The sequence below is a fragment of the Pterocles gutturalis genome, unplaced genomic scaffold (genome assembly GCF_000699245.1).
Source record: "Pterocles gutturalis isolate BGI_N339 unplaced genomic scaffold, ASM69924v1 scaffold48889, whole genome shotgun sequence".
Classification (NCBI taxonomy): domain Eukaryota; kingdom Metazoa; phylum Chordata; class Aves; order Pterocliformes; family Pteroclidae; genus Pterocles; species Pterocles gutturalis.
In genome coordinates this window covers 15,960-31,334 of record NW_010132719.1, presented here as the reverse complement: position 1 = coordinate 31,334, position 15,375 = coordinate 15,960, and the positions used below count along the sequence as shown (strand labels likewise).

Sequence of the window (15,375 nt, the reverse complement as noted above, 5' to 3'; positions counted from 1 at the left end):
CAGGACACATCCATCTAGGTTATGAGATCATCCCCAGATGGTCTCATAGCGAGCACACAGAAAGAAGGGTAATTAAGCTGGGTTTCTTTTGGCTTCTTCTGTGCATGTACAAGAAAGTAATGAACTAAATGTATGTGAAATGTCTACTTCATGGAGCAAGAAGCTCTGCTGGATTTTCAGCTTTTCTTTCTCTTCCAGATCATAGAATCATAGAATTGTAGAATTGGAAGGGACCTTAAAAATCTAGTTCCACCCCCCTGCCACGGGCAGGGACACCTCCCACTAGCCCAGGTTGCTCAAAGCCTCATCCAACCTGGCCTTGAACACCTCCAGGGATGGGGCATCCACAGCTTCTCCAGGCAGCATTTTGAAAGTGGAATGCTGAAAAGCAATGGATGTTTTCAGCTCCATTGTCTTCTTCACCTGCTCCAGGTGGCAGGTAGGACAGTGCAGGTATTTGCAAACTGAACACAGCTTTCATTTCTGTCAGCACTGCGTCAGCCTCGGTGACTCCCTTGACATGGTCACATTATTAGAACAGATGACAGGAGAATGTTCCCCCACGAGCACTACAAGTGTGTGGTTACCAAAGGATTTGCTCATGAGGTAGCACTGCCAACAACAGGCAAAGCCTGAAAAGCCAGACCAGCTGTTTTAAGGACACAGTGGGAGATCTTTCTGGGTGGCATTTATCTGCTGAAAAGCATCCTCCACCTGATTTACCTGGGTAGAGTCTGTATTTCTCTTACCTCTGCACCAAGAAGTTTCAGGTCCAGAAGAGAGGAGTTGAATGAAGAGGCATTCGTGCCACTTTGCCTCACTCCTTCAAGGAGCTGCAGAGGTAGCAGCAACGAAATAGGAAGAAGGGGTTGATTGGACCAGAGATGACTAGAAGCTCCTTCATTGCACATGTCTACCAGAAAATGTCCATTTCCAGGAAATATTTAATTCAGAAGAGACTTTTTGATCATCAGATTTTCTTGATGAAGATAATTAATCCATGGGACAGTTTATGTGTGATGGTGTTTTCCTTGTTATTTGTACATGTTAAATTAAGAGCATATATTTTTCCTGAAACCATTTTTCTATTTTAAGCAGTATTTAAGCCAGAAAATTCCTCTGACTAGACTTGTACAGAGATCTCACAACGCAACCATAGTGGTCCTTTTTGGTTTTGGACTCTGTATCTAGGTAGTAGCTTGGGGCAGGTTTGTGTATGCTGACTCTAAGAGCCCAATGCATTCTTCAAGTCATAAGATAGAGTCTTTCATATCACATTTCAGTTTCCTCAGTTCTGTGCAGGTGGCTAGTATGGAAAGAGGGAACTCATATTTTCTGGGGAGAAGGAAAAAAAAAAAGAAAAAAAAAAGATAGGCTCTCGTTTCTTTCCAAAGTAAAATTTTCCCCATCTTGTAGTGTCAAAAAATTTTATAGGATGGGAAATCCACTAGAGGACAATAAGCATGGTTGTATCTGGTCAAACCAAAGATGTTAGATCAGTTCCATACCTTTGACTGCTCTTGTTGCCTTTCTCCGGGCCTTCTCCAGCACTGCTGTATCTTGTCAAAGCTGAGGCAAATCAGTTTTATACCCGTTTTACATGGCTCTGTACAGCTTTTAAACTCTTTATTACACAGGAAAATGTGTCTCACATCACGTAAGAAAATTAGACCCAGGTCACTCTAGGAGTATGTGGGCATCCTCTCTTTCCTCATAATCCTCCATGAGGTGGCAACAGCAACAAGTCATTAGACCATATGAAAAACTCCTTGGTTTTGGACCAAGAAAAGACCTAGATGTTCCACTGAAACCCTGCAGATGGTTTGCGCCTGTCTGTTCTGGAGTTCAGTGTCAAACGGTTCAAGATAATGTGGCTTTCCTTTTTTTTGAGGACCATTCAACCTGACCTGTGCTGTTTGGACATCTCCCCTCACATTTAGCTGTGTTCAGTGCCGTACCTATGCTCCCAAACAGGGCTTCTGAAAATGGGTAGGACAGTTTTCTCTCCACTCCTTCAGTTTTCTCACTCTTCATGCTTTTGTGGCATGGCTCCTTTCTCCCCAGCTCAGCATATGCACTGGCCTGAACCTCCTGTGCATGCCTTGCACATGATTATCTGGAAAACTATATACATAAGTTTGCAGCAAAAGGAAAAGGGAACAGTAACGATCTGTTCTCCGTTCTTTTTATGCTGATTCTACTGAAAATGCATCTTCACGCTTTAAGCACTGAGTTGTAGAGTCCAAAGTGAAAACTGACGATTTTGCCACACCAAATGTCAGCTAGGAGTACGGAACATGAGAGCAATTTTGTTTCCTGTGTTTCAGAAATACTTACATGGCTTATTGATTAAGCAATCAAGCATCCTGCATTTGATATAAATACACCTTCTGTCTTTGTGTACCTTTGCATGTGCTGTTACAGCAACTTTACTTACAACATTTGCTGATGCCTATCTGATGTGTGCCATGGAGGCAGAGGCTGAGCGCAGCACATGCACTCCCTGACCCCTATTCCCTGTCAGCACCCACAGAGGCTTATTCATAACCTGATTTCTCTGTCCTTTCTTGATTTCAGATAGATTAGCTGTAGTGGTGGTATCATTAGTATTATTGTTCGCATTATTGCACAGACGAACGGTGCCCATAGATTCCTCCTAGTGTAACAAACTGTTTGCAGTGAGGACCTATCTTTACTGAGCTGAGATACAGTGTTGCCAATACAGTGTCACTAGGTCATAATTTTTAATGCATATTCCCCATATTCTGATCAGCAATCTAGCCAAGGTCCCACACCATGATGCATAGCTTCCAGGCTGTGAAACTGTGGTGAGACATTGTCCCCATGTCATAGCGCAGGACTTCACACAGCATGGCTCCAGGACACTTTAGCTCACTGAATCTGTCTGTCTGGATGAGAGAAAAGAGAATTTTAATTCTGTCCGTTGTGATTATGTTTGCTAATCCCACTGGAGAACTGAATGCATAACATTTTATTTAGAACTTCCTCCTTAAGAACAAATTATTTCCTTTTCCTCTTTCTCTTCCACTCACCTTCTGAATTTTATTTTTTTCATTTTTAAGTCCTTTGGTCCGTGCAATTCCCCTTACCCATATCCCTAGCTTATAAGAGTGGTAAGCACTCATTATACCCACTGACTGCAGGAATCCCACAAACGACTGAAGGTCTCCCTTCTGCATAGCTTAGTAATAGTGGTGGTAGTAGCAGCAATAACATGTAATTAATGTACTGGAAATCTAGAGAGGACAGAGAAATTAGTATGTGCATACAACCACTAGAGAAAGAGGAGTACTGGCGTGAGCTGGGAGGCATGTGCAGGCTTTGCCACCATTCTTGAATAAAAGTACCTGTCGAATATAGGAGGGTATTTCTTCTTTTCCTTCATATTCTGTTGCTTTTACTTTAGTTTTGATAAATGAAGGTCATGAATTCACATGAGGCTGGGAATTTCTCCCCTATGGAGACTGACAGGAATCAGGACTACCTTCCCTGCTGGATCCAGAGTGTATGAGCTGTTCAAACCAAACCAAACAGACAGACAAAGAGGGGATGGAGCTACAAGGAGCTCAAACCATGCAGTGAGCTATGTTCCTTAAATTATATATCCTTACTTTGTAACATTGACTGAGACATTTAAGCCATGCTGAGCACCCGTGTATAGACACATTTATACCAACTAGAAAGAAACCTACAGAAATCAGTGAGATCTTGTGTGGTTACTATCTAGCACACTGGGCTGCTGCGAAGATAATCTGTCCCCTGGAGATGTGAAGATTAAGATGAGGATTTGTGGAGAAATTGTTTGTGATTTTTCTTTCCCTGTTTGTGCTTCTGCCTGGAAATAGAAAGATCAGGGGGTTGCATACGCTGACAGGTAGGAGAAGAGGCATAAAACATTTAAAGAACTGAGTGTAAATAAAAATTCCTATCTACACCTTTGGGCACTGAATTATTTACATTAAAATCTCATTTAGATCTTAATGACTGCTTTTCATAGCACCACATCTCAGAAATGTTAAAATACAAGACTAGGCCAGCATACCTGTAAAGTAATCTGGCAGAAAATAAGTTTTGGAGGCTGCTTATTTTCCGCCAAGAAAATATCGGTGGCTATTTAAAGCTTCTGGAAACCTTAATGAAAAGTTTCCTTCTGTTAGCAAATCCTTTTCAGTTTCTTCATGGAAATTACCAGTCAAATTTCTGCATGGTTGACAGAGCATTCTAGCTCCTAGTCGTGTTAGTCACAGCAGCATCACTGCACAGGAGGCCAGCGGGAGCAGTGTAGCCTGCTGCCATGTACAAAGGCTGCTGTTACCCATCACTCATGTACACAGCAAGCTGAGAGGCAGCTTCCTACCTGCAGCCCCTTGCTGCGGTCTTACAGTACACTGGGAGAGAATTTATCCACACAATTCCCATTGCAGGGATTGAAGGAATTGTGAAATCTTGCTTCATTTAGACTACTTTAGTGGCACTGCCTTCATCTGACCATATCTATGATGTTAGCTCTGGTACAGTGCTGGTACAACACTCTACCGGTTAAAAAAAAAATGAGACCTTGTCTGAAGCTCTGTCAGGTATTAGAGAAGATGGAGCAAGGTGTGTTTTTCTCCATCCCATCTGATTCTCTTGATCTGCTGATGCTGCTATCATGAGAGTTGCAACTGGAGAAAACTGCCAGTCTCCTGCCCAGGCTAGTTTGAAGTAAATTATCGAAAGCATTTCAAAGACATTTTGGAGTCTAGCTCCCAGAAAACACCCCCTGCCCTCCTTTACCCTCCAAAACAAAACAAATACAAACTCGAGTACCTGAAGTACAGGCCTTAAGCTGTAAATAAACATTCATCAGGAACATATGTCAGAAAGGAAAAGAAAAGTAATTTTGCATCGTGGCCCTTAGTCTGCAGCTACTGAATTAAATGGCAAACACATTCTCTGAAGACAAGGAGAAGACAGGCCAGTTCTCACTGCTTTTGAAGATACCACCTTGCTACACTTTAAAAAAATTAAGCCAAATTGCTGTCAAGCAGGCAAAATTCCGTGTCATATTCCACCTGTATAATAATGTGAGCAGGCTTAAATTTACTTTTAAACATACTCCAATGTGTGAAGCTTTGCACCATGATATAGTGGTACCTTTGAACTTCCCAGCTTCTCATCAGTCTTCCCTTTAAATACAGAAAGTGCTTTCAGATTTTTCTCTTTTACATGAGGAGCCTGAATGTAGTTCCTTGCTTCAAATCCTATTTTGATTTTAATTAAAAATATCTGTAAACACCTTTAGCTTTTTAAAAAGAAGTGTCACAAAACCCCTCTTTGCTGCCATTCAGCCCATCAAGCATTACTGACCACCAGCACATCTTTGTTCTGTACACAGCGCTCACTGCCTCATTCACTCTGAGACTTGTCCTTTTAGTTCAGAGCTTTTCCATTGCGTCTCACTCCTTAAAGGTTTGGAACTAGAGCAAAAAAGAATCTAAGTTACCAAATTACTTCTAAAAGTAACCCACCAACTCACGTGTTCTGAAAGGTATCCGTTTTCTTAAGGGTGACCCTTTGATCATAAATTATAACTAAGGATTTTTATTGACCTCAAACTTTTTGACTTGAAGAGCTTTGTAATGAAACCGTGCTGTCTGGTCTTTGAGGTACAACTGCAGAGCAGAACCTCCTTTGGAAGTTGGTCAAAGATAGATAGAGTAAGTGAAATGAAATTGAATAAATGAAGTTTTTAAGACTTAAATATAAACCTTAGATGTGATGTCTTTAAGAGTTCTGATCCCAGATAAATCAGATAAAACTGAGAGTGAAAGTCATGTGGCTATGTTCATTCAGCTTTAAAGAAGTTGCACATAGCTAACATCAACTTTGGAAGCAACTCATTTAATCCAGCAATGAAAAAATGTTCAGATCGTAGATCTCAGAGGTTGAAAGCTCATGATTTCATGAAGCTTCTCGTTAGAAAGCTTCACCATTGTAACAGAAACATCTCTCAAAATGTTTCACTATGGCACTCATGAAACCTAAAATTTACAGCTTCATACAGAAGCTGTTCTTCTGCAGGCTATTTCCCCAGGCTCTTCCAGTTCTGGGGCCCATCAGTTTTTCCAATGGGTTGCAAGCATAACAGCTTTGACACTTTCCCATTTCCAGCCACAACTTAACACGAAACTGCATACTAGCTGCTATCCTGACCTACGTAGTGCATTAGAAGGAAGGGCAGGTTTCAGTTCATGAAAGATTCTGCCATTCCAGCTGAATTATCTCAGGCACACAACCAGTTGCTTTGGCAGCTTCACAGGAGAAAACACAGAAGGTAAAACTTGAGAATAACACATGTCAAAGTGACTTTCTTCCTGCTGCTTTCCACAAAAAAGCTTCCCTTTTTCTGGATAAGTAATCACTCACCCTGCATCAGCTTCTTTCACTGCCAGCCCGTGCGATGTCCTGCAGGACACTCTTGCCACTGTTCCCCAACTCTAGGTTAGCTCCATGCACAGCTGAGAGTGAGTCAGAAAACACAGCTGCTCCATTTTAGAGAACAGAGGAGTCTTCAGAAACACCGTTTCAATTTCACAGGCCAGCTCTGATGGCATTCTCTGAGCTCATGTCTAAAGCAAATGTGTCCCTGCCCATTCCAGGGGGGTTGGAACTCAGTGATCTTTAAGGTCTTTTCTAACCCTAGCCATTCTGTGATTCTATGATAATAAAGGCAAAAGTTATTCCTTTAATGAAAACACTGAAGTATCTAATTAGCCCAAGTCCCTGGCAGCACTGTGCTCAGCACAGGCTTAGCAGACACTGCCATCTCCATTCAGAAACATGTCAGAGGAGCTTGAAAGGAAACCTAGCAGGTGTAGCTTTGTGTCAGAACATTTGCCCAGGAAGCACGACATCCAGATTTAGGGTACTGAGCAGATGGGGCAGGCCAAAGCCAATGCCCCAGACATGCTCTCTCTCCATCTTCCCAGACTTTAGAGGAGTTAGAAAAGTTCATCGCATCCTCACAACCTCTGAGGTGAGCTCCCAGACTCAAGAGCTGAAAACCAGAACAAAGCTTTGTAGCATATACGTGCCTCTTCTGTAACCACTGCACACAAACCCAAAACTTTCCAAATTTAGTAGGATGCAAGAAATCACATAGGTTGCTTTTGCTTTTTGTATCTGGAATTCTTCACTCTGTCTGTGTCTCAGTCCTGGTCTCCTCTCCTCTGTTTCCCTCCTTCTCACTCTATTGTATTTTTGTTTTTGCTCCCCCAGGTATAATTTCCGAGGCTTCCGCTGGCTCCAGGCTATGATCTTTGCCATAGAAGAAATAAACAGTAGCCCAACTCTCCTTCCCAACATGACCCTAGGATACAGGATATTTGACACTTGCAATACAGTCTCTAAAGCACTCGAGGCTACACTGAGTTTTGTGGCCCAGAACAAGATAGACTCCTTGAACCTGGATGAATTCTGCAACTGCTCAGAACATATCCCTTCCACCATTGCAGTCGTGGGGGCAACTGGCTCTGGCATCTCTACTGCTGTGGCCAATCTGCTGGGACTCTTTTACATACCTCAGGTATGCTTTCACTTCTCTTGTTTAGGTACGGCTGGGAGTATTGCTGTTTGGAGAGGATCTTAAAGTACATTATAGAACCAGGACAGGGAACTGCACTGCTGCCTTACGCACTCCAGCTCTGCTTCAAATAAAGGAAGGTTTAGAAATGCAATGGCCCTAGCTGTATGAATACATCCTTGGAGGGCTGAGGGGCAACACAACAATGAGAAGCACTGGCTTGTCAAGTGGGACAACAGTTTACATGAAAGCAAGCTGGTTTTTTCCCTCCGAATTTATTATGTCAAATCAAACCAAATATTGTTTTTAGTCAGAGATACAAGTCTTCAGGCTCACATTTACTAGAAATGGGCCAGTACAGGTATGTGCAGCAGCTATGCCGGCTTCTCCATCCCACTCTCTGCCAGTGTGTCCTAACTGCACACCAGAAGGTCTCAGTGGGAGTTCAGCCTCCATGGCTTGTTCAGTCTTTGACATTTCCAATAGAATTTCAAGGAGAGAAACAACATAAAATGTAGGGGCTTTCTAATGGTAGAAATATGTCTTGCTAGCAATTTGCAATCCCCAAACACAAAAGTTACCAAGCAGCCAATAGCAACATTCAGCCAACAGCAACTTAGTCTAGGAGGACTGGAGTCCTCTAGAGTGGTTTAGTCTGTGAACACGGGTAATTTAGGTTAGTCATCGACAGTTGCCAGCCTTGACAGTTTATGTGATGTTACTTACACCATGGTCACTGTCTGGTCATGCCCAGCTCCCACAGAGCCCACTTAAGGCAGAGCTCAGTCATTGCCAGCTACTCTTAGGTTTCTCAGCATCTTTGATCATCAAGTTGGTGATCTGTAAAGTTGTTGCTTCTGCTGAGCAGGTGCTGTGCAGGTTTCTTCTGGACCAACCTGCCTTTCTTTTGCCCTAAGGCCTCCAAAACGGGGTTTGTGAGAGCATGTGGATATGCCCCACCATGTCCTGGGGTCATCCGTGTGGTGGTGTAGTTGTGTCAGCTCCTGTGTCACAGCATCCTTCTTGCTGTCTTATGAGTTTACTGGGGCCAGTGCATCCATAGTTCCATCCTTTTGTGTTACAAACTTGTTGCTCTGCCAAGACCCTAGGCAGACTATGAGGCTGGCATATTATAGCTTAATGTTTTTGGTCTTGATTTTAGATTTCCACACTGAAGACAACTTTGGAAAAAGTGCTTGGCCTTATCCGTTTATGAGTTGTCTCGTATAACCTAATGTTTCCAATTCCTCTTCTAAAATGAATACAGATGCCAGCGCTCATAGGAGCTGGTAATAAGGTTGTGTCACACTGCACTCTCAGTCTGTCCTGAGAGGATGTATCTTTATTTCAGCTAGGGCTCCAATTCCCATCTGCACCACAAATGAAGAAGGAAAGATTCTTGTCTGCATGGTGCACAGTAATATATCTTGTCTATTTAACGTATCAGTCTAACTCTCTCACAGGAGTCTGAAAAATGGACTCTCTGAGCAGGACAAGAATGGTTTAAGTTAAGACTAATACATGCTATCTAGGTATTGCCCAGAGGAGCATTGGAAGGTGGCATGTAATAAACACCATGATGGCATTTTAAGGCATACTGTTAATTTACACATCACTTTACCCAGTGAACAAGGGTATCTGAGAAGGGTTGGTAGGTTCATCTCGACATAAGAGATGTTTGCAGTTCTTAAACTTTCCCTTTGAACTGGGAATGGCATTTGTCCTATGAGGCAGTAGTCTTATCTAGAGGTTGCTGAAATGGGTAGATGTCAGGAGGTTCAGTTCTGGAACAAAATCTCAGCCAGGTGGTTGAAGTATGACAGCTGAAAGCGGGCTTTTAAATGAGGAGCTGTTGGGCAGCATTAGAATATGCATTATTGCTGCCATTTATAGCAAGGCCATTAGCAAATCAATACTTAATAGACCCTGCATTTCAATACATGTAGGAGGTATATTTACAATTAATGCAAGGCTCATTACTCATTCTGTTGACATAGAAACTGAAAATGTTACGACTCCAGTTCTGTTTCTCAGTATCTCACCTCAGCGTACCCTTACAGCACTCGCGCAATGGGGTACCTTGCCTGTACCTCCTGGTAGCAGGTTGTAGGAGATGAGAGCAGCACTGGGCAGGAGCCTGTCCAGGGGAGAGTATTGCTCTGTGAAAGCAGGATTTGCTCCTGTGGCTCTTGAAACTGCACCAAGAGACCTCCTTTCCTGTCTTCTTGCAGAAACTTTAAATGCCAAAGTTTAAGGAGGAAATAAGGTTTTCTGTAAATTTCCACCTTTTACAGAATGAACTGTTTATAGAAGACTGTTTCAAAGTGAGAGTCAGTCCTAAAGAGTTCAGATACCAATATCAAAGTGCAAAGATAAGTGAGTTTTAAAAGTTCTCCAAATCTTTAAACTATTTTCTTCTGTCTTTTGTTGTTTTCTTCCTACTTGTAAAAATTCCAGATTATATTTTAAGAGCATATGGCACTTGTTCTGATTAGGAAAAAAATATTTCTTGATAGATTTAGAAAAGGAAATGAAATCCCATTGTAACTGTAAAACACAGTGGCTCATGGAGCGTGGAGTGCCTGCTGGCTTCTTTGCTCATTTTGACCAGCAACCAGGGAATAGTGATAAGGTAGTACTGACCAGCATTACCTTAGCACCCTGCAGGGTCAAAGCGACTGATATCCATCACATTCTTCTTGCTTCAGCTGGCAGGGATTGTTTATAACATGCATATGGTGCCTGATGGAGCCTGTTTGAGGATGGGGACAGATGTGAAAGGAAAGAAGACAGACAGTGCTCCTCAGAGTAGGTCCATGATGGCAATACGAGCCTGCTGTCTTGTGTCTGGTTCAGGACAGAAGCAGTCTGTATTTTGCCTGGATTATGTGCATTTCCCTCATTTATCTAAATGATAAGTTCTTCTTGTTTCTTGATTTGGCAGGAAGTGCAGCAAGGTGCATATAGGCCACCCGTAGCTCACCTCTTTGCCATTCCTCCAAGCTAGTGGCAGTGTCTCTCTCAGATCCTTGAACTTACCGATGGACATGAGCTTGCTCCAGTCTCCCAGGTCCGAGCAGCTGCTCCTGTATGTGTGCCTCTGTAAAACAGTCACAGCTACAAGAACATACAAACTCTCAGAATGGATCATGTGCAACCACAGGCTAAGAGTTCATGGCGGACAGTGTGGTGCTCAGTTCTGTCTTCATTGATCTGAGATTACACAGGTTAACAGTGATGCTAGATAAATGTAGGCAATTTATTCCCAGGCAGTTCACTTCATGATGTGTTATGCTTTTTCACTGTGCTCTCACAGGTCAGCTACGCCTCATCAAGTCGTCTCTTGAGCAACAAGAACCAATTCAAGTCCTTCCTACGCACAATCCCCAATGATGAGCATCAGGCCACGGCGATGGCAGACATCATCGAGTACTTTCGCTGGAACTGGGTGGGAACAATTGCAGCTGACGATGACTATGGCCGGCCAGGGATTGAAAAGTTTCGGGAGGAGGCGGAGGAGAGAGACATCTGCATTGATTTTAGCGAGCTCATCTCCCAGTACTCAGATGAAGAGGAGATCCAGCAGGTGGTGGAGGTCATCCAGAACTCCACGGCAAGGGTGATCGTTGTTTTCTCCAGTGGCCCAGACCTGGAACCCCTCATCAAAGAGATCGTCAGGCGGAACATTACTGGCAAGATCTGGCTGGCAAGCGAGGCCTGGGCCAGCTCTTCCCTGATAGCCATGCCGGAGTTCTTCCGCGTCATTGGCAGCACCATTGGGTTTGCACTGAAGGCAGGACAGATCCCAGGCTTTCGCGAGTTCCTGCAGAAGGTGCATCCCAAGAAGTCCACCAACAATGGCTTTGCCAAGGAGTTTTGGGAGGAGACATTTAACTGCTATCTCCCCGATGAGTCCAAAAATTCTCCAGCTTCAGCTTCTTTCCACAAGGGCCATGAAGAGGGACTGGGAGCTGGAAATGGAACGGCTGCCTTCCGACCTCCATGCACAGGGGATGAGAACATCACCAGTGTGGAGACACCATACATGGACTACACACATTTGCGGATATCCTATAATGTGTATTTGGCAGTCTATTCTATTGCCCATGCCTTGCAGGATATATATACCTGTACCCCTGGGAAAGGACTTTTCACTAATGGATCCTGTGCAGACATTAAGAAGGTTGAGGCATGGCAGGTAAGTCCTTCATTTGTGTGCCTGTGCAATAGACTTGTAGAAAAAAGACAAGCTCTCCCAGAGCTCTTAGGGTGCCTTTGACAATCCTGGGCCTCAGATACAGTGTCAGGCTTCTGGCACGTAGCATATCACTGCGTGCAAGTTAGGCGCGTGCTCCCACCCCACAGTAAATGTAAGGTAAGTTGTGTTAGGTTTGCCTGCAGTGAAAGGGGCTTAAACTAAGTTAAATTTTCTTGCATTCGCTATGGGTCAAAAGTGCACACAGAGACAATTACACAGCCTGGCTGATGCAGGGTAACTTGATCATTTATTGAGCCCCTACATAAACAAGAGGGCCTGGAGAGAGCACATAAACAAGGAAAACAGTTTTTAGAGTTCATTTTCTTTGGCAAGCTCAACATCTTTTGCAATTCCACAGCAATTTCCCATACAGGCTATTTTTTTTTTCTGCAGTTTTAAGCTTGTATAGGATCAAACTAAAGCAAGTTGAGTAATGAAGGAAAATAAAGTGTGGCTATTAGGGAAATAATAAGTAGCTGCTTTGATTTGGCAGTGATATCTGTGAACTGATAAAATGATACTAATGACTTAGTCCCATTTACCCATTCATTCGATGCGTTCTGCCCACTGGCATATGTATGTTATTCTGGTATTTTGCCTTCTGATTCTTTATGAATACTCTATACCTTATCATATGTTTGATTGTGCTGTCCAAGGTGATATTCAGTATATATTTTTAGTATCTACTGCATTCCTAAATAATAGCTCATAAATTAGCTTGTAAGGCTATCAGATTAGGATATGCCAAATATGTAGCAAATTCTTCTTGCCCGATTCTGGTCATCACAGAAGACTTGGAACCAACATTCCTGAAATCAGAACAACACGGATGAGTATAAAGAGGATCACATCCCTGTTTGCATGTGTAGTTTCCTCTGTTCAGGATGGTCTAACCAAGATGAAGGCTATCCATGCCACAAACTGCAGATGTTGGGTCAGCATTCACATGTGGGAGCTGCAGTTCAGTTCGTGTCTCGTGTCACTCAACTCAAAAACATCAGTCAAATCAAAGTAAAAGGCCTTGTCTTGGCATTTATGGGAAACATCCATGCTCCAGGTACCTGACTTGGGTTTATTGAAACCACTTTACTTGGAGTTGATGAGTGCAGGGTTTGATGCTGGTTTAGGAGAAATCTGCAATTGCTGGCTCTCTCTGAGGTTTCTGTCTTTGAAAGTTATTCTTCTTTTCAAGAGCATACTGGCAGAAGCGGGCAAATCACAAACAGATTTCACTTTCACTGTGTCAGTAAAAATGAGCCAGAAGAAACATTTTTTTAATTCGTTCCCTTATGCCTTGCAACTTGGAAAGTAAAGCAGGATGTTCGTACCATAGCTAAGTGAAATAATGCAGTATTTCTTGAGTATTCCACAATCAGGAAGAATGTTCTCTCATTTCTGTGTTGCTCGTCTGGTGCTGAAGGATGGCTGTATCAAAATGGAAAACATTCAGCTGATCTAGGCTTTGGGGTATGTATACTTGCCTTAAAAGAGGGAATCAGCATCGAGAAAGAGTATGGAGTGGATAACATGACTGGGTAGGAACAGCTGGTGCTACAAAGGAATAGGATGTATTTGAAAGGACCACCATTATGTGGTGTTGGCTGTCAAGCGTATTTGATATTTGTGCATTTTTTCACTTCATTTCAAAATCAAACACATGAATAGCAGGTAAATGCCAAATATGTGTGCACACCTACTTCATATCAGGCATTGCGGCTCATTACCCTTGGCAAGCTTTCCTCAGCCCCAAAGGTAATGAGTTCACCTCACAAACGTGCATCCTTCAGCATCTCCAGAGAGGGGTTTGCTGACAACCAGACAAAAGAAAACCTTTCTACTAAAGTCAATCTCAGGGGTACTTCTGCCAGTGGTCAACACCTGCTCCCTCTTCTCACAATCAGCTCAAGGGTTTCTTGGTAGGAAGCTACCTGAGAGAGGGAGGACGGTGTTAGGAAGCCTCCACGTCTGGACCTGGAGGCAGCAGCTACTAATAGCATCTGCAATCACTGACCAGGTGGTGTGTGGGACAGATAAGGTGAACTCGGCAAACTTGTGGCTCCATTAGCCTGAGCTCCTGTCCAGAGCAGCCCTTGCCAGCAGGCTCAGTGCCTGTGGAGGATAAATGCTGCGTTCCACAATTTCATTATGTACCATTTCATTTTGTTGCCTTTCAATGGTGTTATCCCATTAACACATATTGTTTATTCATTGTCTGCTAATTGTTAATTTTATGTACCCAGAATATTAACCTTTTTGGAGGAACCGGTTTATATAATTTGTCGAAGGCTCTGTTTATAAAAATAACATTTTTACCTCAGTGATCAGTTCATTTGAACTGGACAGTAGGAAGCCTAGCCTAGAATTGATGTGAGCTGGTTGAACTGGTTGCAATTCTTCTATTAAGAATTTACCATCTACTGTTTAAGAGAGCTCTAAGTATGTTTCAACATAGGGAGTATGGGATTTTTATGTGTTTCCCAAGCTGAAACATCAAATACTAGCAGCATTCTTCTCTACTTATTTATAGCTAAGAAGCTGCTTACTCATTTTCCCCACCTGAGTCAGTGGTGTGTGACAGACCCTGTCCATAAACCCAGTCTTGCTTCCTTTTGTTTTACCAATGCCTCTGAAGCTGGCAATGGGCACCTCCAGTAGGGATGGGTCTGGTCAGCCCGAGCTGGCAGGCTGCTGCAGCATGTGCAGAGATGCGGGCGCGATCAGAGCTGGTGAGCAGGCAGGGAAGCTTCCAGGCAGGAGCTGTGCCACTCACTCCACACACAGAGCTGCACGTGGGGCTCAGAGTCCTCTATCTGAAAATAAAAAACCTGACACTTCTGTGCTCTGCAGAGAATGAAAGAACCTACCCTGCTGCAAGGCAGAAGATAATCCTGGTGCACACCTTTGCAAGATGCCTGCAAAGAGCAGATAGTATTCTCTGCATGTGCCGTTGTTGTGTCCTGCACGATATTGGTCGAGATCAGATTAATTACTTCTTTTTGCAGTGTTTTGTTCAGGTAACAAAAAAGTGCAGAGTAATCAGGACAAAATGTATTGGCAATTTCTGTCACATTTGGAAAAGGCAAAATTTTACACAAAGCTCTAAAGGATTAAAGTGCATGACTGCAAATATTACAACAGAAAGAATCCTCTTAAAGGACTCTTCCACCTCTGATTATCAGATACCCATTCTCTTTCACTGGTGGGCTGTGATTTTTTTCAGGAGACTATATTGAGTAGGGCTGATTCTGGTCCATGCCCTGGTTCATGGACTGGCCTCCCCCAAATACAGGCTCTCCCATAAGCTATAGGATAGCAGTGGGAAGGTATGGCAAGTGGTGGGGCATGGACTCAGAGTGTTGCATCTTCATCAAAATTCCCTGCATCTTTGGCCAGTTTCTCCATAACAGCTCAAACAGGCTGCATTTGAAGCCCATTTTTCTTAATATCTTCCTCGATAAGATTTCCCAGGTCCCTCAACTTCCTTCATTTTCTTGGTCTCTGCTCGTGTGGCTATCCCCATGGTCACTTCTAA

General features: G+C 43.2%; 1 protein-coding gene across 1 annotated transcript in view; it reads left to right on the top strand.

Moving 5' to 3' along the window:
* The window catches only part of LOC104467239 (extracellular calcium-sensing receptor-like), a gene marked incomplete at its 3' end in the record, with an annotated part of 32,327 nt that overhangs the window by 1,445 nt on the left and 15,507 nt on the right, over positions 1–15,375 (top strand). Inside the window, exons 2-3 of the mRNA XM_010080956.1 lie at positions 7,282–7,588; positions 10,902–11,783. Of these exons, the coding sequence (XP_010079258.1) occupies positions 7,282–7,588; positions 10,902–11,783 (1,189 nt within the window). The remainder of the gene's footprint in view (positions 1–7,281; positions 7,589–10,901; positions 11,784–15,375) is intronic.